The 22674-nt window shown below is 39.9% G+C and overlaps 1 protein-coding gene across 4 annotated transcripts in view; it reads left to right on the top strand.

The window, feature by feature from the left end:
• The window catches only part of LOC114045698 (formin-like protein 2), a 371038-nt gene that overhangs the window by 331118 nt on the left and 17246 nt on the right, over window positions 1-22674 (top strand). For all 4 annotated transcript variants that reach the window (XM_027865807.1, XM_027865809.1, XM_027865808.1 and 1 more), the window contains exons 12-21: window positions 448-597; window positions 4811-4912; window positions 6605-6923; window positions 9203-9394; window positions 14801-14925; window positions 15708-15910; window positions 18273-18507; window positions 19769-19837; window positions 19995-20075; window positions 20880-21009. In XM_027865807.1, the coding sequence (XP_027721608.1) occupies window positions 448-597; window positions 4811-4912; window positions 6605-6923; window positions 9203-9394; window positions 14801-14925; window positions 15708-15910; window positions 18273-18507; window positions 19769-19837; window positions 19995-20075; window positions 20880-21009 (1606 nt within the window). The remainder of the gene's footprint in view (window positions 1-447; window positions 598-4810; window positions 4913-6604; window positions 6924-9202; window positions 9395-14800; window positions 14926-15707; window positions 15911-18272; window positions 18508-19768; window positions 19838-19994; window positions 20076-20879; window positions 21010-22674) is intronic.

Raw genomic sequence — 22674 nt, 5'->3', positions numbered from 1 at the left:
GGGCTGTAATGGTTGGTGCCGTGTTGTGACTCAAGGGGTTAATCAAGAAGTCCTGAATTCACTGTAGAATCAAGCTATCTAACCTCCCACCTTTTACTCAGCCAGAAACCCCTGCCCAATACAAAAATCTCCTTAGATTTCAGGTTACACTTTTGATGTCTTTTTGCCCCCTCTTCAACGCTGTTTTTGATATTTCATTTTAATCTCATTTCACCTATATAAACGTATTCCACATTGGGGTGAAGGGCACTGATTTATTAGATGCCATATCCCCTATAGGAATGACCACATGGCCTTGGAGATGACCCCGTGTAATTCTTATGGAGGGGCTGAAGGAGGACTGGGCATTTTTAACAAAAAATCAACAAAACAAATGTGGGGTGGATGGCCACTGTTTGCTTCCTCTTTCCAAGCCTGCTCCAATTGACCATGTGCTTTGAATTTCAGAAGCTGAAACATACAGAAAGTGACAAGCTTCAGGTGCAGATTCAGGCTTACCTGGACAATGTATTTGATGTGGGAGCTTTGCTGGAAGATGCGGAAACCAAGAATGCAGCCTTGGAGAGGGTTGAAGAACTGGAAGAAAACATTTCTCATGTAAATACATCCCACCTCCCCTAAAACAAACAAACAACAACAACAAAAAAACAGTCCTCACTCATATTTCACTGTTCACAAAACTAGGAACAAGATTGATCTTCCAGGAAGTGAACATGCAGAATTCAGGAAGAGTAGAAGGGTAGTTAGTTGGGGCCAAGAACCATATGAGGGGTAACATGGAAAACCTTTCTGGTCGATTCCAGATATTACACATTTATATAGCGCCACGGGCAGCGAGGTGGTGTAGTGGATAGTGTGATTGGCCCGGAGACTGGAAGACTTCTCCCTGAGTTCAAATCTGGCCTCAGACACCTACTAGCTGTGTGACCCTGGACAAGTCACTAAACTCTGTTTGCCTCAGTTTCCTCATATGCAAAATGAACTGGAGAAGGAAATGATAAACTACTGCAAAATCTTTGCCAAGAAATCCCCTAATGGGGTCATGGAGAATTAGACACAAAGAACAACAACAACAAACATTCCAGGGATTTCATTCAAAATAGGCAGGTTTTCTTATCCTGAATTGACTTACTTTGACTGAGTCAGACTAGGGAAGAACAGTAGCGCAGTGAGTAGAAAGAGCTTTGGCTTTGGAATCAGAGGATCTGGGTTCATATTCCACCTCTGATATATCAGAGTATCTCTGTATCATGGGTAAAGTCACTTAACTTTGATGGGCCTCATTTTCCTCATCTATAAAAAATGCAGGTTAGACTAGATCACCTCTGAGATGTTTTCCAGCTCTGGATCTATGATTCTGTGATCTTAATTTTTGATGGCAGCTATAGGAGAGGGAGATGGTAGAGAGAACTCAGAAGACTAAAAAAAAAATGCAACTTATATATGAGCTCTTTGATCCTGCATATTGTAAATAATAGTCCCATGAATTTGTACATGAGAGTCTATGAAGAGAGTTGCATGGGGTGGGGGGGGTAGTAGAAAGAGTTCTGGATTTGGAGTCAAGGATTTGGCTTCAAATCCCATGTCTGCTAGATACTGCTACTTGTCATTTAACTCAGATTCCTCTTCTGTAAAACGAAGGCCTTCTATTAAGTAACCTCTGAGGCCCCTTTAAGCTCTATATCTATGAGGCATGATTTCTATGCACGTCACAGATCATCTGTACCATGCTGTATACCTTCACATTTCTACCATGCACTTGTTTTAAGATATAAATGGATTTAGTTCAATGATACAAATTTTTTTTTTTTTTTTGGTGAGGCAATTGGGGTTAAGTGAGTTGCAGAGAGTCTCACAGCTAGTGAGTGTTATGTGTCTGAGGCCAGATTTGAACTCAGGTCCTCCTGACTCCAGGGCCAGTGCTCTATCCACTGCACCACTTAGCTGCCCCCAATGATATAATTTTCAAAGAAATCAACAGGCCTGTCTCTTGTTTCTTTTCTTTGGATAAAATTGACCTGTCTCCATTCATGATTCAATCAATCAGTAAGCATTTATTAGGTATTGCTATGTGCCAGGCACTGTGCTAAGTGCTTGGGATTCAGAGAAAGGTAAAAGACAGTTCCTCTCCTTAGAGAGCTCACAATCTACTGGGGAAAACCAACACATAAAAAAAAGCTAAAAGAAGGGAAAGGGAAAGGAAACCTGGCAAGGGGGCATGATAAAGTCCAGGAATGTAGCCTAGGGGGAAATGATAAGATTGCTGCCCCTTTAAGATGGCCCCCTCAATAAATGGAGGATCTGGGAGACGCCCTCCACAACATTCTCCATCCTCTCTAACGAGAGGGAAGGAGGAACCCCGGGGGTAGGGGATACTGGAGAGGTGTGAGATTCAGGGCTAATGATAGAGTCCAGTGGGCGGGATGATGAAGTTCAAGAGTGCAGACCATCTCTCCTTTCTGAGTCAGAGAGTTTTCACAGAAGGCAACGTTGCTGCTAACTAAAGTTTACTTGATGAGAATGTAAATGGGCTCCAAGTTATTTGTTTCAGTTAATTTGAAGCTACAGCTGGAATCACTTGGTAACCTGAGCCATAAATAGTTGTCTTTTGGACCAGAAATTCTCATTTGTGCAGAAATTACAAATTCCTCATAGCAGGGCAGAACACCATTTAGTGTTGTATACAAATGTACTTGGAGTTCTTGTGGCTTCTCGCATGAACATGTGCGCTAAAACAGAAACAGTTTGAGAAAGTCTAGGTGGCTTTTCATTTGAATGTGGGCAGACTGAGGAGTCAAAGTAGGAGCTCTAAAATGCAAGGCTTAATTTTGAGAACCTATGTAGCATAAGGAAGTCCTCTACTTGATGTCAAAAGACCTGAGTTCGAGTTTAGTCTTTGCATTCACAGCTTCTCTGAGCCTCGGCTTCCTTGTTTGTAAAATGAGGATAAGTGATAGTCGAAGGGTGGTGAGTCAGTAGAAGGCCAGCCTTGGAATTGGGAAAACCTACATTCAAGACCTACCTCAGACATTAAATAATTATGTCACTCTGGTCAAGTTAATCTGGAAACTTGAAAACTCTTAGTGACCTATGAATTGCCAATCTTCATGAATTTTCCATAACAATGAAATCACAGGTCCAAATCCCAGCTCTCCCCCAATCCCACATTAGGATGGTCAGTGCTTGTAATACTGGGTTGTTGTGAAAGAAGCATTTTGTGATGTATAAGACACTATATTTTGCTGTCATTATCTAGTCATTATCAGTTGTGTTCAACTCTTCCTCACCATATTTGGGGTTTTCTTGGCAAAGATACTGGAATGGTTTGCCATTTCCTTCTCTAGCTCATTTTACAGATGAGGAAACTGCGGCAAACAGTGTTAAGGGACTTGCCTAGGGTCACATAGCTGTTAAGTGTCTGAGGCCAGATTTGAATTCAGGAATTTGACTCCAGGTCTGGCACTCTATTCACTGTACCACCTAGCTATCCATGGCACTATATTGTGTGTAATATTTTGGAGATTGGACTCGAAGTCAGGAAGACTTGGTTTCATCCCACTCTTAAACACTTATTAGCTGGATGATCCTGGTCTGGTTGGTTACTCAGCCTTGATGTACTTTAGTTTCCTCATCTGTAAAATGAGAGGATTGGAATTGATGGTCTCTAAGGTCCCCTCCCTCTCTAAATCTATGATCCTATGATGGTATGTTTGTCTGTTTTGGTTGCTTCAAAGTGAGAAGGAAATATCCTTTTATTTATTTATTTTTTATTTTGGAAATATCCTTTTAGATGGAGGAGGAGAATAAGTTATCTCAGACTGCTTAAGTTTAGGGGAAAATAGAGACCTAACTAGAAGCCCTGTGAGACCTTTTCATGGTAAATATGAGCTATTGACAAGAAATGAAGTATCTTTCGTGTTATTTGTCTTGAGGCATTTTCCCTCCTTAAAAAGAATAGTGTTGCCCCCTTCTGGGAATAATCCATCTTCTCCTTGATTCCTCAAGAAAATATAATCCAGGTATTTGGTCACTGCACCCTTACAGAACATCAAAGCAAGCTGAAAATCGGCATCTTCATTGCTTGTACTTAAACCAAGTAGTTGAGTCAGTAACATCTCCCTGTATATCTAAATAATAGTTACTTAGTTGGCACATCCTCCTCAGGATATGAATTCAGTCTCAGTATTTCCTTCCTGAAAGACCTCCATTCCAAACAGCAGCACTGTAAATTCTCATTTTCTCCCTCTTCCTTTTCTCCCTCCTCTCCCCATTCTTCTCTCTGTCTGTCTCTGGCTTCTATGTCTCTCTGTGTGTGTCTCTCTTTCAAATGCACACACACACACACACACACACACACACACACACACACACACACACGTACTTTTTTTTTCATTTGTTTCCAATTAGTGTCTTCCATACTTAATTTTCAGGTTGTAAATCAGTCTACAAAGAGAGGTGGCATACTTTGGTAGGGGCAGGAAACCCCATAGGTCATTGTTCTTCATCAGAATGAATAGAAAGAGGACTGCTTTTGACGAACTCATGAACTCATTTCTATTTATAATTATCATAAGTAATTGTTCTTGCCCATAGAAAAAATAGACATAATCATACTATAAATCTTAATAGTCTGTGATAATCCAGTGATGACTTAGAAAACTCTCATGATGTACTGATCATATTTTTTGAGAATCACTGTACTAAGGCAGGATAACAGTGAGAAGTGTTTTCTGAACCCTAGAAGTAGGTAACTCTTTGTGTGTCTTGACCATGTTGTATAGTGATATAGCTCCTTTTTAAACTCTTCCAGTTGTCTGAAAAGCTGCAAGACACAGAGAATGAAGCCATGGCCAAGATTGTGGAACTGGAAAAACAGCTCATGCAGAGAAACAAGGAGTTGGATGTTGTCCGAGTAAGTGTGACAATGACAGTTTGCCCAGATGCAAAATTCCAGGGAGTGATTTCAAGCTTTCATCCTGTTGGATGTAGAATAAATAATTTTCAGGAGAATAGAATGATACAACGTGTTTATAGGATGAGATGATATACAGATAAGTGGACATGTAGAGCAAGAGCTGATATACCCAAATATGTGAAACGTGGTACTAAGAGTTCAGTATTTTCTTAGCAAAGGATTGGCACTAACCATCCTTTCTCATCTGGCAATGGCATGAGTCAGTTGTGTGCAGTATTGCATTTGGTTGGAAATATAAACACAATATGAATCTGATTGATGCCACTTTTTTTTAAATTAGGATTTAAGTTTCTTTGCATTGCTTTTCTTTAATTCCATTTGAAACCAGATTTCTTGGCTGCCATGGAAACAATGAAATCATAACATAGACAGGACTCAGTGGCATCTAACGAAAAATTCAAAATAAATCCCTTTTATTGTCAACAAGCTCAGATATTTTATTTGGCATTGCTTTTGTTCTCCGTGGTGATTTAAGTAGTTCTGAAGTGCCAGCCATGTGCTTGGAGCCATGCATAGCATAAAAAGTCAAAGGTTGTCAAAGGCTTCTAGTTCATGGCCTGCACTTTACATACACCACTGTTAATAAAATGACAGAGGACTTATGCGATGATTATCAAATCTAGGTACTTTGCTAGATATATTTATATCTCCTGCAGTTAACTCCAGTGAGTTTACTTTCTGGCACACCATAGAAACCAAGTTTTAACATATGGACTTAATTCACATGGAGATCCCCATGTTGTTAATAGTAGACAGGGTGTGAAGAATGTTTGACTGTCTGCTGGAGGTCTAGGCTAAGAGATCACATACGCAAGTCCCTGCAAGCAAGGTCTATATAAGGCCCTCTTCAGACCCCGCTAAGAAGGGACTGAGGTTGGGGAGGAGGGTTGCATTTGCTTAAAGTGGTAGTAACTTTCTTTTCTGTTTAAAACCTGGACTCTAGAAATGATCACTTGGTGATACAGTCTTTGGATTATTTTGTTATCCATATCACCCTCTAGAAAATGAGGATAAGCAACAGTGAGCCCTGAATCTTGGCCAGGGAGAAATTATAAGGATCTATGCAACAAACCAAGTACAGTCAACCTCTGGTTATTCATGAACTATTTTGTGCATTATCCCTGGGTATATTTTGAATCCAACCTGGCTTCCCTCCAACATGCTTCTTGGGCCATTTCCTTCCTTTTTTCACCTGGTATAATCTTGGGAAGCTAAACCTAATTTTATAATTAGCTGATGCAGAGCACAATTAGGAAAGGCAATTACCTACTTGAAAAAGGAAATTATATGATTTGTTCCAAAGTCAACTTAAAATTTAAAATTCTTTTTGGATGATCTATGCCTCGCTTCTTTTCCACCCATGGCTAATTGGCAATTGACTGTTGTAGTGTAAAGTGCTATTATATACAAATGAACACTGAATTAAAATATGGTGCATATTGTATATCAGTAATGAGCACTTTTCTTGTTTCTTATAGAGCTCTGCATAATTTATATTGACATCTATATCTTCACCTTCAGATTTTAGAAATGTTCCTTTGCAGGGGCCACCCTCAGTTGTTTTCCAGTGCAGTGCTGCTAGCAGTCCTGGTTCTCCTGTCATAGGTTCTTGACTGAGTTCTTTTGCAGGAAATCTACAAAGATGCAAACACCCAAGTTCACACATTGAGAAAAATGGTCAAAGAAAAAGAAGAAGCCATTCAAAGGCAGTCTACCCTGGAAAAAAAGATTCATGAACTGGAGAAACAAGGGACCATTAAAATCCAGAAGAAAGGGGATGGGGACATCTCCATTCTTCCAGTTGTGGCCTCTGGGACATTGGCTGCAGTGGCAGAGGCAACAGCTAGTCCTAACACCTATGTGGGACAAGTCTCCGGAACCCCTTCCTCAGTACCATCGCCACCACCTCCCCCACCACTACCTCCATCCACAGCAACATCAGAAGCAGGTAAGAAACCCTAAGAACTGAAATTGGTAGCAGCAGTGGGAAGGTCATTGCCTGACTTCTTAGCTGTGATGGTCTTGAGAGTTTGTAGTCTGACCTTTGGCAAGCCTCCAAAGGGCAGAGGTTTAAAGAGGTAGTCCGGTTTTTTTTCATTCAGTTTGTATTTTGTTATTGCTTTCTCATGTAAAGAAGGCCTTAAATTAAAAAAAAAAATCTTATACAATATTTGAATGTTCACAGTGCCCTGAGCACTGTGCAGCTCATATAAGATTTGGCTGGTAAAGGTAAAGTTATGTGACTGATTTTTAAAAAAAGAAAGATAAGAAACTTAACAGATCCTAGCCATCTAACTAGGACAGTAGATAGAGCACTGGACCTGGAGTCAGGAAGGTTCCTGAGTTCAAATCTAGCATCAGACACTTACTAGCTGTGTGGCCTTGGGCAAGTCATGTAACCCTGTTTGCCTCAGTTTCCTCATCTGTAAAATGAGCTAGAGAAGGAAATGGCATACCATCCAAGTAACTTTGCCAAGAAAACCCCAAATGGGGTCACAGAGAGACAGACATGACTGAACAATAACAATCATCTAACCATTGACCCCATTCGTAAGAGTTACCTTTTTATTTCTTCTTTTAAAATTATTCAGAATGTGCTATGTGTTGTAGCTAGGAGAAAGAGCTCTAGGTTGGGAGTTAGCAAGACCTGGATTTGAATCCTAGTCTGGCCACTTAGGGCCTGTATGACTGTGGGTAAGATGGTTAACTTCCCAGAACTTTTCTCCTCTATAAAGTGAGGTTAATCTTACTTGTATTGCCTACTTCAGGGTTGTTGTAGAGTGCTTTGTAAACTTTAAAGCACTATATAAATATATATGCATATATAAATGTTATCGTTATTGTAAATATCCTCCTCATTGATAACACTTGCTGGTTTTGTATCATGTACTTGATTTTTTTTTTAATTTTTATAATAACCAAGAGTAATTCAAAATCAAGTCTAGTAAATAACATGAATACTTAAGGTAGGCTATATGATTTTATGTCAGAAATGAGGCATCTGGGCAGTCTTGTGGGTAAAAGCGCTAAACTTAGAGTCAGGATAAACCTGAGTTCAAATCACACCCCAGACACTTAATAGTAGTGTGACCCTTAACTGCTTTCAGCCTCAGTTTCATCTGCAAAATAGGAATAACGGTAGCACCAACTCCCAGGGTTGTTGAGAGTCAAAAGAGATAATATTTGGAGTGTTTTGAAAACCTATGTAAATGTTAGCTAATATTACAAAGTAACAAGAGAATGTGTGGAGGTGGGGGAATTTTAAACTGATTCTTGGGCAACTTCCAAGAGGAAGTTTCCAGGATTTTTTTGGGGGGGGGGGAGAGTGAAACAATGGCTGTATCATTGCAGTAAGTATGTAGACCTCTTCATTGGGTACTCATTTGTATATATAAATTCTGGTATACCTATTCAAAGCTTCATTGCTGTGGGGATGCTTTTTGTCAATGTAGACCCTAACCCCCTCCGTGCCCTAATAGACAGTTGATGGTAACGAGCTGCTTTGGACAGAGCAACTCACTTTGTTATGACCAGGGAATGTGCCTCTCTGAATTTAGCCTGGCTGATCCTTGGAAAGCAGACAAACCAGTACCATGGAGCCCACTCTGAAACTTTTCCTGCTTTTAGGTTTTGTCAGTTTACACTCAGACATCATGGCCCCTAAGAACTCAGAGTTATTTGTACATCAGAAAGAAGTATAAGATTTTGGCTTAAATTGTCCTGAAAGTGACAGAGTGCGTTAAAGATAAATTAACCATCTAATTGCTTTATAGTCACACCACATATGGGACATATTCCTTGCCTTTTACATTTGAGGCCTTTAAAATGCTTTTCTAATTCATCTTTTCTTGTTACTTTTTGACTTTAGAAGTTTGAATACAGTGAGAATCCGTTGGAAACTTGCTATCTTCCTTGGATCAGCTGTCTTAACCTGAGGTTCATGGATAGCTTTCAGGGGACCTGAGAACTTGGGGAAAACAATTATATTTTTATTTCCCTAACCTTTAACTGAAAATTTTGCATTTCCTTTGATTGTTTAAAAAATTCTTCTGAGAGGGGTTCATAGTCTTCACCAGACTGCCAAAGGGGATCTTGATACAAAAAGATTAAGAACTTCCTGCCTTAGATATTTGTTTTCAGCCATGCTGAGAGAAGATCCTGAAGAGTAAACCTTCCCATCTCTTTGCCACCTTCTCAAGTAAATTGTTTCTTCTTTCCCCCTGCTAGTTCAAAATGGCCCGGTGACAGCACCTGTGCCCCCACCCCCTCCTCCGCCCCCACCTCCGCCTCCACCACCTCCTCTCCCAGGACCAGCTGCTGATGCTCCACCAGCTCCTCTACCACCCCCACCTCCTCCATCGGCACCCCCATTGCCTGGCACAGCTTCCCCCACAGTGGTTTTCAACTCAGGATTAGCAGGTAAGATTGTGTAGAGGAGGATACCTTTACTTTTTTTTCTGATGTTCTCCCAAAGGATGGGAGTTGTATTGGAAGGAACCTTGGTAGTATATGGCTTGGAATGAAAATGCCTGCTTTTAGAATCAGTCATTAGCCATTATTTTGTCCATTCCCAAGTGACACTCTCTCCCTAGGGCCAAAGTTGTTTTCTAGGTGGTCCTTGAACTCCCGTAAGTCTGCTTTTCAGATGTTGTTCAAGTCCTCCCCCACTGCTATGGCCAAAGCCAATGGAAGGGGATGATGTCCAGGTTCAGAGGTGAATACACTTTTGTTCATTCACACAGAAAATATTTTTTTTGAGTGGTTACTTCCTGCAAAGCCCTGTGCTTTCAGAGAAGAAAGATCTTCCAGCTAGTTTTATCAAGGACAGTGAGTATCTTGTCTGTAAAATGGAGAATGCTGCTTTCCTCACAGTAATTGTGTATTGTAGGCCCGTAGGCATCACATTAGTTTATTTAAGTGCATTAGAGTTTGGTCTCATGGATTGCCAACAGCAGCCTTTCTCAGCTCCTTCAGCTGCCTTAGAAGAATTCATGTTGCACATAGATTTACCAGGAGACAATTTTAAAAAAGTAAATTCTATCTTAAGCCTTGAAATATAAATCCTTAATTTTGAATCACAGGACTTTTTCTTTAGGAAATGGAATCTCTTTTACCAGTCAACGTGCTTTTCACAGGTGCACGCACCTCTGGGTGTTCAGAGTTGCTCTGAGCCTCACCTGATGTGTAGAATAAAAAAGTGTTTCCCAACCAGATCAGTTTCAAGAGGTTGGAGGTTATTCTGACAAGTAGGACTCTCTCCCCTGGCTATGGTGGGGCTTTCCCCGGCTGGCCCATCTGCACCTGTTGGGCTTTTTCTGGACAATGAAACTTCACTACAGTAGTTTCCATCTCAGAATTTCCTGGCCAAAGCCCACAAGGCAACAGTATCCCAGATAAGCCATGCATATAACAGTGTATGTTCAGACTCCTAATCCCTTGAAAAGTGCTTAGCCATGTCACCAGGAGGCCATTAGGACTGCTTAGCTTATCCCTTTTGGTAGCACAAATTTGTTATCATCAAACTAGTACTATTAGGTTTTACCCTTCCATTTATGTAGCTCTTATTAAAAGGGCAGGTGGAGGACCTTCCCCAAAACATTCAGAAGAAATGCATGACTTATTTCTCCTCTTCATGTTCTTCCAATCTACCACTTTCTCCTAGAATTTTTCTTTCTTCTGAAAAAGAAAAGGCTGGATTCATCATGGAACTGGTGGATGATGAAATGTTTTTTAAGAATGACAACCGCAAAAACCTCCACCAAAACCAACCCCCTGGAATCCATTTAGCTGACAGACCTGTCTTAGTGATCACAAGTGAAATACTATAACCCCTCATGCATACCTGAGCCTCCTAATTAGGCTTTCCATTACAGCATTATAAAAAGAGCACCCAAGTTGTGAGATACATCTGTTGTTGAATTGCTGATTTGGCTCTGCATCTCTTCTGGCTGGTAGAGTGTGATGTGGTACCATATGGGCTGACATTCACCTCTGTCTCCTCCTGAGTTTGTCCTAACATTATCATTCAGCCCTGCAGTGATAGAACAAATGAACTTGGTTGCAGGGAGGGTCAGATGTAGAATCACCTTCCGGTTGACCGTTGGCTCAGCAAATTGACTTTTTTAAGTTATCTCTGATCTTCCCATGATTTAAAAAATTTAAACCAGTAGTCTTGTTTTGCTTGATACTGCCATGGGGTGCAAAAGCCCCTTATGAGTTTAATTCTGCCTCAGCTGTTTTCATGTCTAGGCACAGCTATTTTCAAAGCTGCTGCCATTAATCTTCTTTCCTGTATGCCAGTTGTCATTTAGAAGGATGTCAACCGGTAGCAGGGCCTCCAAATGATGGGTCACTAGCTTGTGGAATTGGGAGATTGCTTAAGGAATTGGTTAACTCCTGAGTGCCCACACCCAATGACCTGGTGGGTAATAGTGTCCATTAGCACTGATGTCATCTTATTAGATTTGCAATATGTGTGGCTGGCATTTTCATTAACCATTCTTCTCCATGTGTCTTGGAGGTTTATCAGAATGTATTTCCTTAATGATGAGAGGCAGAGAGATTGGACAGTTTGGCACAGACCTGTGCCCATCATGAGTTTGGTGGCAGCTCAGAATTCATTAGGACTTTGACAGCACAGGCAGCGGCAGGCCATACCCACATATGTAGCAGCAGTAGAGTGTTTTCCTTTTAGATAAAGGGGGGGTTGGGTTGGAAGAAGCTTCTGTTAAAAGCCCATGTGTGGAGTATTTATTTGCATTTACAGATACAATACTACTACTACTCATGCCTAAGTGGAAGACTCACTCCACAGATCTGTGAATCTTTGAGGGGACAAGAAGATTCCAGTGGCTTTTGGGCATCACCTACCAAACATATCTGGCTTTTTCTCCCAGGCTGAGGCATCTGCATGGGGGCTACATTAATGTCCTGGTCTAGATAAGCCGTACAGTCCGGAGCTCTCCAGTTGGTTATAAAGTTATAAAGTTAAACATCTCTGTTCATGTATATATGAATGTACTGTGTGGGTCTTATGTAAAAAGTGGGCCTCAGTTCATATGAATTCTTTGTTTAAAAACAAAAGACTATTCATATCCTATGGGATTGGATATCATCCATCCCCCCCACCCCCAACTGTGTTTTCATAGTTTTATAGCTGTTGGGGGTTCTTGCTGTGAAATACAATTAAGTGTTTGGTCTGTTTGTTTTCTAATAAGGGTCTACTAAAGAAAAGGTAAAAAATGCTTTGATGCAGGCCTGTAAAGATTTTGTCTCACTCAGCATTTAGTTGTGAAGTGCTGGGTCAGGATGAGCATGGTGTACAGTACTAAGAGTGCATGAACTGATGAACTGGATGACTCTAACCATGTCTAATTTTTGTTTTATTTCCTTTGTCCTCTGCTTCCACAAAAGATGGGCCAATCAAGCTTTTCTGTAGGTTCCTTCTCACTAAGTGTTTTTAAGTATTTACCCACGTCTTCCTGTCAGTTGCTCTGTGCCTTGACATCTTTTCACTCCATGTTATTTTAAGGACAGACTCATTACATTCTGACGTTGTGTTTGAGGAGAGTCCTGATGTTGGCTTACTGTTTCTCTACAGTTTTGCCCCAGACTTCTTTAGCTGAATTGGTAGATAAGATTTTTCTTTTTCTTTTCTTTTTTTTTTGCTTTGTTTTGTTTTGTTTCAGGGCTTTCTGTCTTGGTTTCGTATGCAGACTCTCTTTCTCATGAGAAAAGGAAGTGTTCTTAGTTAGGTGTAACTATCTTGAATCCCTGAATTTCCAGGCCTCTGATGTCTGGGAGAGTCACACACTTTTAGCATAGGAAAAGACTTAATAGCAGTGCCAAGATATGCTGACCCACCAAACTATAGGCTTATTCTTACCCTTCTACCTTGCTCTGTTGCTCTGTCAATTGTTAAACCAGCAAAGCTTCTCCCTCTGGCTTGGGCAGGGGTTTATGGGTGGTGACTGTCTCTGAGCCCTGCCTCTATCCCCACCCCCATGTCAGTTCTATTGGAAATGGCATCTGTCACAGCAAAAGGGTGGTTCCTTTACAGTTTATAAAGATCCACTTCTTAAGTGGAGGACCACTATGAGGGTTAAGAGACTTAAGGCCAATACTGACTTTCCCTCACTGATGATATGAGGAAATAGGGTTAAAACCAGTATTGTTTTTGAAACTGAAGCACAAGAAAAGCCCGAATGGAGAGGACAGGCTTTTCTTAGGTTGCTAAAATGTCACACCCCAGAGAAGAGACAAGGGAGACCTTGAGTAGAATTCCCATCTCTGCTCCCCTCCTGCCACCACCATACCACCCTCATGCAGGGCCTGAATTCTTCTGTCCCTAAAGAAAGAGAACTGAAGTTCACAGGACTAAGAACTAGTGGGAGATAGTGATAGATTTTGTGGTATAAAGGCCTGATTTGGTAAAGGCTGTGTCTGTGTTCCTGCATGCTTTTGTATGGATTTATATGATGACATTCCTGCTGTTTATATGGCCTTTGTGACACTGGAGGAATGAGAGGCAACATGTTTTCTCCCCCTTTCCCTTAGCTACTAGCAAGGAAAATGACTAATAAGGAAGAAAAAAACCAAACCCCTTCACATGTCTATGTACTGAATTATTTGCCCTGAAACATTCAAGTTTGTCATCCCTACTTTATTAATGATGACAAATGGTGAAACTTCCCAGTAGTAAAATGTGCTTCAGATGACTCACTTGAGAAGACTGTAGCTGAATGTCTTCATGTTGTTTAATTAACTAAGTGGATCTTTGGTGGGTCACCTAGTCTGTCCTCAGTTGAGGAAAACTAATTTGATTTCTTCTGGATTGACCTCCCTGCTTCTTATGAGAAGAAATGAAAATCAATATTTTTATTAAAATTTTATAATCACATATGGAAAATAATTGACCTCCTGTTGAAAATTTGCTCTTGAGAAGAGGAAGAAAAGTATGGAATCCGTTCCTGGAAACCTAGCTCATTCCTTGATATCTGAGGATCATTGGCTTTTACTGAGTTAGAAGGCACCTTAGCCCCTATTTTACCAATGAAGAAAACCCAGGACCAGAGAGGTAAAGGTCACTTGGTGCTTTTTGTCTACTTAAACATTTTTTTCAGTACTTCATAGGGCTTAGTCTGTTTGAGCTAAGTTTGCCTTGAATTGAGTTCTTAGCAACAAAACTAATCTTTCCATCAGTGTAATCCAAATTATGCAAACCATCCACAGGAATTTATGGCTTTGGCTGAAGGTTTTGTTCTTCCTGAGTGCACATCCTTGGCATTTTGGACAGCTTTATCTATATTTAATGAAAGCCTATAAAGATTAGTTTGGAAACTTGAACCTTGGAACCAAAGATTTAGGAAGTTAACCTTACAAATCAGCTTACATTTGGCAAGGCAGAGCTCAGTCACAGAGGGCTCACTCACATTTTCTGCTGTCCAGTAATGCTGGCAGTAATTTCTGGACTCACAGGAAAAAAATGCCATTTGTTCTGTTTTTATTCTGAATTTATTCATTCACAATATAATGCAGTAATCCAATTGCCTAACTTGAGTGGGGGGGGGTTGGTTTGGGGAACTAACAACTCTTTAGTTCCTAGACAGTTTTAGAGTCCATCAACCAACTGAAAATTGAACTAAAAATTCCTCTGGTTTTTGTCCGTAGAGGCCACATACTATTTTCAGAATTTAAAATTTTGAATGACTCTTGCCCATTTTCCTCCAGTGATGAAGTGTCATCTGCAAGGATTGTTATTTGATTGTTCCAGATGGTCCCAGTTTTTTTGCAGAATTTTAATTTTGTTCCCTCTGATGCCTTTAGCTGTGAAAATCAAGAAGCCAATCAAGACAAAGTTCCGCATGCCTGTTTTTAATTGGGTTGCTCTGAAACCCAATCAGATCAATGGGACAGTCTTCAATGAAATTGATGATGAAAGAATTCTGGAGGTAATGATGCCCTTAGTGGGTAGAGCTTTGCTTTCTGATCTGACCAGCAAAGGTAGCTTGGCTCAGCCAAGATAAATCTCACCATGCATGTGATTAATGCTCATATTTCCAGTTACACTGAGGAGAAATAGGACTATGGATATTGAGCTAGAAGAGAACTCATAAGCTGTTTGGTCCAACCTCTTCATCTTACAGTTGAGGAAATTGAGATTCAATGAGATTAAGCAACTTAAAGGTCAAGGTCACCCAGGTGGTGAGTGAAAGAGGCAAGAATTTATCCTAATCCATGTAACCCAATTCTTGGACTCTAGAGCCAGTGTTCTTTTAGGTGGTAGGATTCATTATTCATTAGGTTCCTGAAATATATTGGGTCAGACATACATATGACACAATCCTTGTTCCTCATAAATTTTAAGATGACATGAAAACCATCCCTTATCCATTCTGCAAATGCGTAAGGATCCAAATATCACAATATGAACCAACTACTTTGGTTGATCGAAATTCATGGTCATGGCCATCTTAAGTCAGTTTAATTAGTGTTTTGAAATAATCAGTTGTTACCTGCAGATAGTCACTATCTTTTAATGCACTTGTGATTGAAGTCTTGTTCCAATTTAAACTAGGAAAAGAACCAAAGCTCGTCTCAGGCAAAATATTAAGAAGAAACTCCTAGATCTCTGATAAGCATAATGTTTAATACTTGAAAAACTCTCCAGGGGTTTTCTAAGTAAATTAAAAACATAGAACCAATTTTCCAATTTAATTTTTTCTTCCTTCAGGATTTAAATGTGGATGAATTTGAAGAAATATTCAAGACAAAAGCCCAAGGTCCTGCTATTGATCTTACTTCAAGCAAACAGAAGATAACTCAGAAAGGATCAAACAAAGTAACATTACTAGAAGCAAATCGGGCCAAAAATCTTGCCATTACCTTAAGAAAAGCTGGAAAGACTGCAGATGAGATATGCAAAGCAATTCATGTGTAAGTTAAGGGCATATTTCTGAACAAACATATTCAAGTAGGTGTAGGGGAAGCAAAAAGATATATATATGTGTAATATATATATATATATATAAAACAGTTATGGCTTGGCAGAAAACAGAAATGGTTCTATAGGGATAAGAAGACTCATCTGTTCTTGGTATCTATGAGCAACAGATTTCCTTTAAAAGGAAAACGTAAACTCTGAGTTGTATTACATCCTAATGCTAAACAGGTGGAACAAAAATTACCTTAGAGAAAATTAGAATGGGTAATTAATGTCTCTTGGATTATTTTCTCTTTATATTAATATATAAATGTATATTTATTGTTTTGTTAATTTGTATAATTATACATATAGTATATTGATATATGTTGTTTATATATCAATAAATTAATTAATATATTTATTATATTAATATATAAAGCTGCTATCTTATGTTTGCATGGTACAGTGGTTCTGCAAACATATGCAATATAAGCTTTGCATGTGTTAGGGGAAAAAAATGGTGAAATGGTCAGTTTTTTCCGAAGTGTCTAAATTTAAGCCAGATTTGTTGAACATGAACTTCCTGGCATCTTTGGAATGATCTAATTGAATACTAGAAGCACATATGATGTAGACATATGTGAAAATTCATAAAAAGAGGAATGTGTTTTCTATTGTTTTTCAGCACATTTTAGACTGACCTTAAAAAACTTGGCTCATTTTCACCCTTAGATTGCATTGAATGTGTCACATTAATTTACTTGATTATTAAGAACATCAAACCAGTCATGTGAAGGTCATGGTGACCTTAATATGGGAATAGGACACCTATTGAAAGTGTTTTGTGTAATTACAAAGTCCTCAGGACTTGAACTATATGATGTCATTATAATATCTTGCTGCCGTATCATTGTAGCCTTTTAGAATTAGAAGGAGCCTTGGGAAGTCATCTAATCCAGTGTCCTGCAGCCAAATAAGAGGAAGATTCTAGACTTTCACTTGGTTTGCTAGTGTATGACATTTAAGCTTTCTTTTTTTAAAAACATTACATGAATGGGATGTGTTGTGATTATTAAATATAATTCCATTGTTTCTCTAAACAGGGGTAATTCAGATTTAAAATTAAATGCTGAGTTGAATATTCATTCAGGTGAATTCCTTCAACTTTACATGTGTGACTCCTAGGCCAGAATATCTAGTCTTAGTTGAGTCAGTCAAAAAAAATTTATTTATTTGGATGTCTTTACCAAGGTAAAATAGATTTGGTAGACTGTTTTACTGAATTTACCAAGGGTTCTTATATCATGTAAATAGCCTTGATTTTTACAAACATTAACATCTGGGAATTCCTAGAAGAACTAACTCCATTGTCCTATCTCTCCACTCTTTGTCCAACAGAAGTGTGGAGGCTGAGTTGGATATTCAACGAGGTGAATTCCTTAAGAAATTTGACATATGTGACTCTTAGACCAGAATATCTAGTCTGAGTTAATTCAGTTCAAAAAAAAATTTATTTGGATGTCTTTACCATAGTAAAATAAATTTGATTTACTGTTTTACTGAGTCCCTGCCATGCCATGTCCCTGCAGATCATTTGGAATATGCCATTGGTAGGCAGAGTCTTTGACTTCCCAAGAAAATTAAGCTATCATCATGGTTTAATAGAAAGAATGATAGATTTGGAATCTGAGGGCCTGGGTTTCAATCCTGGCTCTGCTGTTTATTGCTTTTGTGACCTTAAGCAGGTCATGTAACCTCTCAGAGGCTCAGTTTTCACATTTGTACAATAAGTAGGTTGGACTTAGTGATCTGAAGTCCTCCATTTCCAGCTTTCAATCTATGATCCCATTAGCTGAGAATGAGAACCTTCCATATGGTTCAGGTTTTCATGCAGGGTTCCTAACAATAGCACATATTTATATATTAGTTTACAAATTTCTTTCCTCACAATGCAACCCACCCACTGGGTGGCACTGTGGGCATTATTGTCTCCATTTTATAGATGAGAGAACTGAAGCATAGAGTAGTGACAGGGGATTGGCTCATTACCTCACAGTAGTAAGGTTTCGGGTGAGACTTTGGACCTAGTTCTTCTGACTTTCAAGTCTTACATTCTTCCCACTATGCTGTGCACAAATGCTTGATCATCCATTAGAATTGGTTGAAATCAGTCGCACCACATCAAGATTCTGAGTTCCCACAATATCTCTACCAGCATTTGTGTGGTTTAGAGGTTCAGAAGTCTCAGACCTCCAGAAATGCTAAAAGACCGACCCATTTAGCAGAGTTAGCAGAGGTCACTGAATAAAGACAAGGTTGGGTTTTTTTCCCCATTCTTTTTCAGCACTACCCATTTCACATATGTCTTCTCAGATTTGACTTGAAGACCTTGCCAGTAGACTTTGTGGAGTGTTTGATGAGGTTCCTACCAACTGAAAATGAAGTGAAAGTGTTGCGGCTCTATGAGAGGGAAAGGAAGCCTTTGGAGAACTTGTCTGATGAGGATCGGTTCATGATGCAGTTCAGTAAAATTGAAAGGCTCATGCAGAAGATGACCATCATGGCCTTCATTGGGAACTTCTCTGAAAGTATCCAGATGCTCACACCTGTAAGTGGGGCAACAGGCTGGGTGCCAGCCCTAAACAATAGAATTCCTCTGACATACACTTAAATGTTTACTACAACTTTTCTCATGCTGCTTGCCTATTCAGTCAATCAAATCAATTGACGAGCTTCCATTGCTCATTGATGATAAAATAATGCCAGTTTCCCCTGTGGGGTACCTTTCGCTGTGGTCACATAACTCCGTTAGACTTCAAAGGTAGCTCTAAAAATAACGAGAAGGAGAAATTGGAAATTGGACTCTTCAGTCATTGTCAAACCCACCAAAACAACCAGGTCTCTTGTCCAGATTGACCAGAGTGAAAACATGATGGACACATTTACCAAAATCTCCCCAAAAAACCAAAACCAAACCTATTTCTTTTGGAAATAGGCATTTTACTTGAAATTCTTAAATTATCTTAAAAGTGGGAATTTGTTAAATTCTCTTTGTGGCTAATTAGACTTATAGTCATTGATTCCTTGGCCAACTCAGATAGTCTAGCATAGAGTAATTTAACAAAGACAGGCCACTTGCATACTAGGAAAAACTTTAGATTGTTTTTCAAAAACCATTTTCTAATTCAAAATTGAGTGCTTCTTGCTTGCCAAGGAGAATCTTTCTGTTGAAAAGAATAATAGTTGAAAATTATGCAATGTTTTGGGGTTTGCCAAGGGCTTGATAGACATCATTTTCATTTGAGACTCTCAACAATCCTGTGCTATGGTTATTACAAGTATTATTCTCATTTCGCAGGTGAGGAAGCTGAGGCCCAGAAAGATTGTGACTCTCCTATGGTCAAACTAGTTGTGTGGCAGGGTTTGAGCGCAGGTCTTACTGATTCCAAGATCAGATCTCTGTCTGCGATATGACTCTGCCTCTTAAGGATAATCATACCTACCTTACTTCATTTCCCCCCTCCCTTTTTTTTTTCATCCTTTCTCTTCCCCATTAGTTTAAAAGTAGAAATATTATTGCACAATGAGACGGCGAGCTGGGAAGATGAGGGCTTCCTAGATGGTATTGACTCTCACCTGTGGGGAATGTTCCCAGCAGATAGTTACGTATTTTGAGAAAATTGAGTTTTGAAGAAAATGATTTAAAATAGTCTTTATATATAATGATATAGCTGCAGCAGACACAGAATGTGCAGGTTGAAATCACTCTGTTCAGAAGTTCAGCTTTCCTGTGTCAAATTTTAGATTCCAGTTCAATTTTGGAAATGTTAACATGTCTCTTTTTCCCTCCTTCTTTAATGTTAATCTAGCAACTGCATGCAATCATAGCAGCCTCTGTCTCAATAAAGTCATCCCAAAAACTCAAGAAAATTCTGGAGGCAAGTGAAAGTTTTTTTCCCCCTATTTTTTTCTTCTATGTATCTAAAAATCTGCCTGTCAGTCACATCCTTTAATGTGCCTGTATATAGGAATGCCTGGGGGTACTGAACCAACATGCTTCTCTCTCTCTCTTTTTTTAAAAAATTTACCTTGCAGATCATCTTGGCTCTTGGTAACTATATGAATAGCAGTAAGCGGGGAGCAGTTTATGGATTTAAACTCCAGAGTTTAGATCTGGTAAGTGAAATAAAAGAAAACAAATAATCTCAAAGGGAAAACAGGTGGCAGAGATTGAAGGGGGCATTATGATGAATACTGTGCTATTCATTGTCACCTGCGCTGTATGAGTGGGACTGGGAAAGGTTTCATATTGCATATTCTCCATTGGGATCATGGGCTGGATGCCAGGCAAATAGAATCTAGCAATAGACTGAATTTATCATTTAAAGGCAATGTGAGTCTTTTGAAATGTCAGTTTGAAAGTGAGTGAGGTGCTAGTCCCCAGGAACCTCTTCTGCCTGTTTTTGCTCTAGCCCCACCTTGTCACGGGTATTTAGCACTCTCAACTCCGAGGAGGCCCAGGGATGGTCAGACTAGTGCAGAAGGGTGCTAGAGCACAGCTGAATGGAGGAAGCTTGCACAATACCTGCTTCCTCCTTATCTGCTTGAAACAGGGTCATCTAGCTGTTAATTTTGGGGGGAAAAAAAGCTGACCTTGGATCATTTCAGTTTTTATCCTAGGTGAGTGGGAAGAAAAATCAGTGCCATCCAAAGAAAGTAGAGAGGTGTGAAATACACATAGGGGATCAGAATCACACCCTTGAGTTATAACACCCACTGGCTGGGGAAGTCCTGTGGGTTCAAACCAATGGACTCATTTACTCAAAAATACTTGGCTTCCATCTGTAGTCTTAACTACGAGCTCCTGGCCAGGTCTCATCTGGGAAGACCTGAGAAGGTGTTCATCCTGCTGGGCTATGCAGTTCTTAACCTTCCAGATTTCCTACACCTGAACCTAAAACCCTTCCCTTTGGTTTTCAGCTCCTAGACACCAAGTCGACAGACCGAAAGCAAACCCTGTTGCACTATATATCCAATGTTGTAAGAGAGAAGTACCATCAAGTGTCCCTCTTTTACAATGAACTTCACTATGTGGAGAAAGCTGCTGCAGGTAGTAAATGATATTGTTTGGTTGTGTCCTCGGATTATGACATGATGTGATGTTGCTTCTTGAACTATCTGGTGATTGGTCACTGTTCAGACAACTGGCTAACCAGGGCTCATTTAACCAGAGCCTTAAGCAGCAGGTACATTGTTTTTTTCAAAGGGACAAATTCAGAAGGGGAAGAGAGCAAGCATTTATTAAGCACCTACTAAGTGTCAGGCACTGTGCTTTACAAATATGCATTACATATTTGTAATGCAATATGGATTACAAATATTATCTCATTTGATCCTCCTAACTACCCTAGGAGATAGGTACTCTTTTTAATCTCCATTTTACAGTTGGGGAAACTGAGGCAGAAGTTAAGTGACTTGCACAGGGTCAGATGGAAAGAGAGCAAGCATTCATTAAGCACCTACTATATGTTAGGCACTGTGCTAAGCACATCAAAAGTATCTCATTTGATCCTTCTGATAGGTACAATTTTTTAATCCCCATATTGCAATTGAGGAAACTGAGGCAGAGGTTAAGTGACTTGTCTAGGGTAACACAGTAAGCGTCTGAGGTGGCATTTGAACTCAGATCTTCCTGACTCCAGGCCTAGTGCTCTAGCTACTGTGCTGCCTTGATGTAGAATCAGAGCAGGTATTGTCTACTCTCTGGTAGCAAAATGTTTTCAGAGGGCTAATGTGGAAATGAAAATGGCACCCTTCTGAGATCTCGTCTGTAAAGCTCACAGAATCTCAGTGTTCTGTTCCAAGGGCTCGTTACACTTCTGGGCTGTGATTGCCCCCTTATCTTCTGGAACCATGAATCAACCAATCATTTACTTTTCAATGCACACTCCTAGCACTGTTTCCTGGTTAGGGCTGCTGTAGTAAAGAGTAGAGCCCAATTCAGTGCAACAGTCAATGATTCTCAAGTAAGTGGACCTGGATTCAAACCTCATCTCTGATGCTCACTACCTGTGTGACTTTAGGCAAGTCACCTCCCTGGGTCTCAGTTTCCTTGTCTATAAAATGAGAGAGTTTGATTAGGAGGCATTTAGGGTTAGGGTTAGCTCGAGATCTGTGATTCTAAAATGCAAGGAAAAGAATTGACCAAGAGGTTTTCTTGCCAGAGAATTTCAAAGACCAGCAAAGAAAAAAATGATATCCTGTTAATTAGATGGAAAAGTACATGAGATTCAAGCTTCAGATTGACTGGATTAGAATTAGCCTGTAAAAGTAATTGAGGGGCAGCTAGGTGATGTAGTGGGTAGAGCACCGGCCCTGAAGTCAGGAGGACCTGAGTTCAAATCCAGCCTCAGACCAAACACTTAACACTAGTTGTGTGACCCTGGGCAAGTCACTTAATCCCATTTGCCTTAAAAAAAAATAATTGAGATTACCACCTAGTTAGCAAGGATCAAAATGGAAAGTTAGCTCATAGCAACCTACTTTCCTTCCTTCCCCTAAGAACCACACCCCAGATGAGCTCTATTTAGGACTGCCTCCTTAGTGGTGGCCTTTTTCTCTTGGTGTTCCTCCATGCATGTGGCCTTTTGTCCTGAGGTCTCTTCACAAAGTCTTTTAGGTTAGCAGTTCAATTTATCTAGCACAGGGGTGGGGGAACCTTTGGCCTCAAGGCCACATGTGGCCTTCTAGGTTCTCGGGTGTGGCCTATTGACTG

This window comes from Vombatus ursinus, unplaced genomic scaffold (assembly GCF_900497805.2).
Source record: "Vombatus ursinus unplaced genomic scaffold, bare-nosed wombat genome assembly UNPS02014779.1, whole genome shotgun sequence".
NCBI classification, from domain to species: Eukaryota; Metazoa; Chordata; class Mammalia; order Diprotodontia; family Vombatidae; genus Vombatus; species Vombatus ursinus.
The sequence above is the reverse complement of the archived record's forward strand: the minus strand, read 5'-3'. Positions and strand labels throughout refer to the sequence as shown.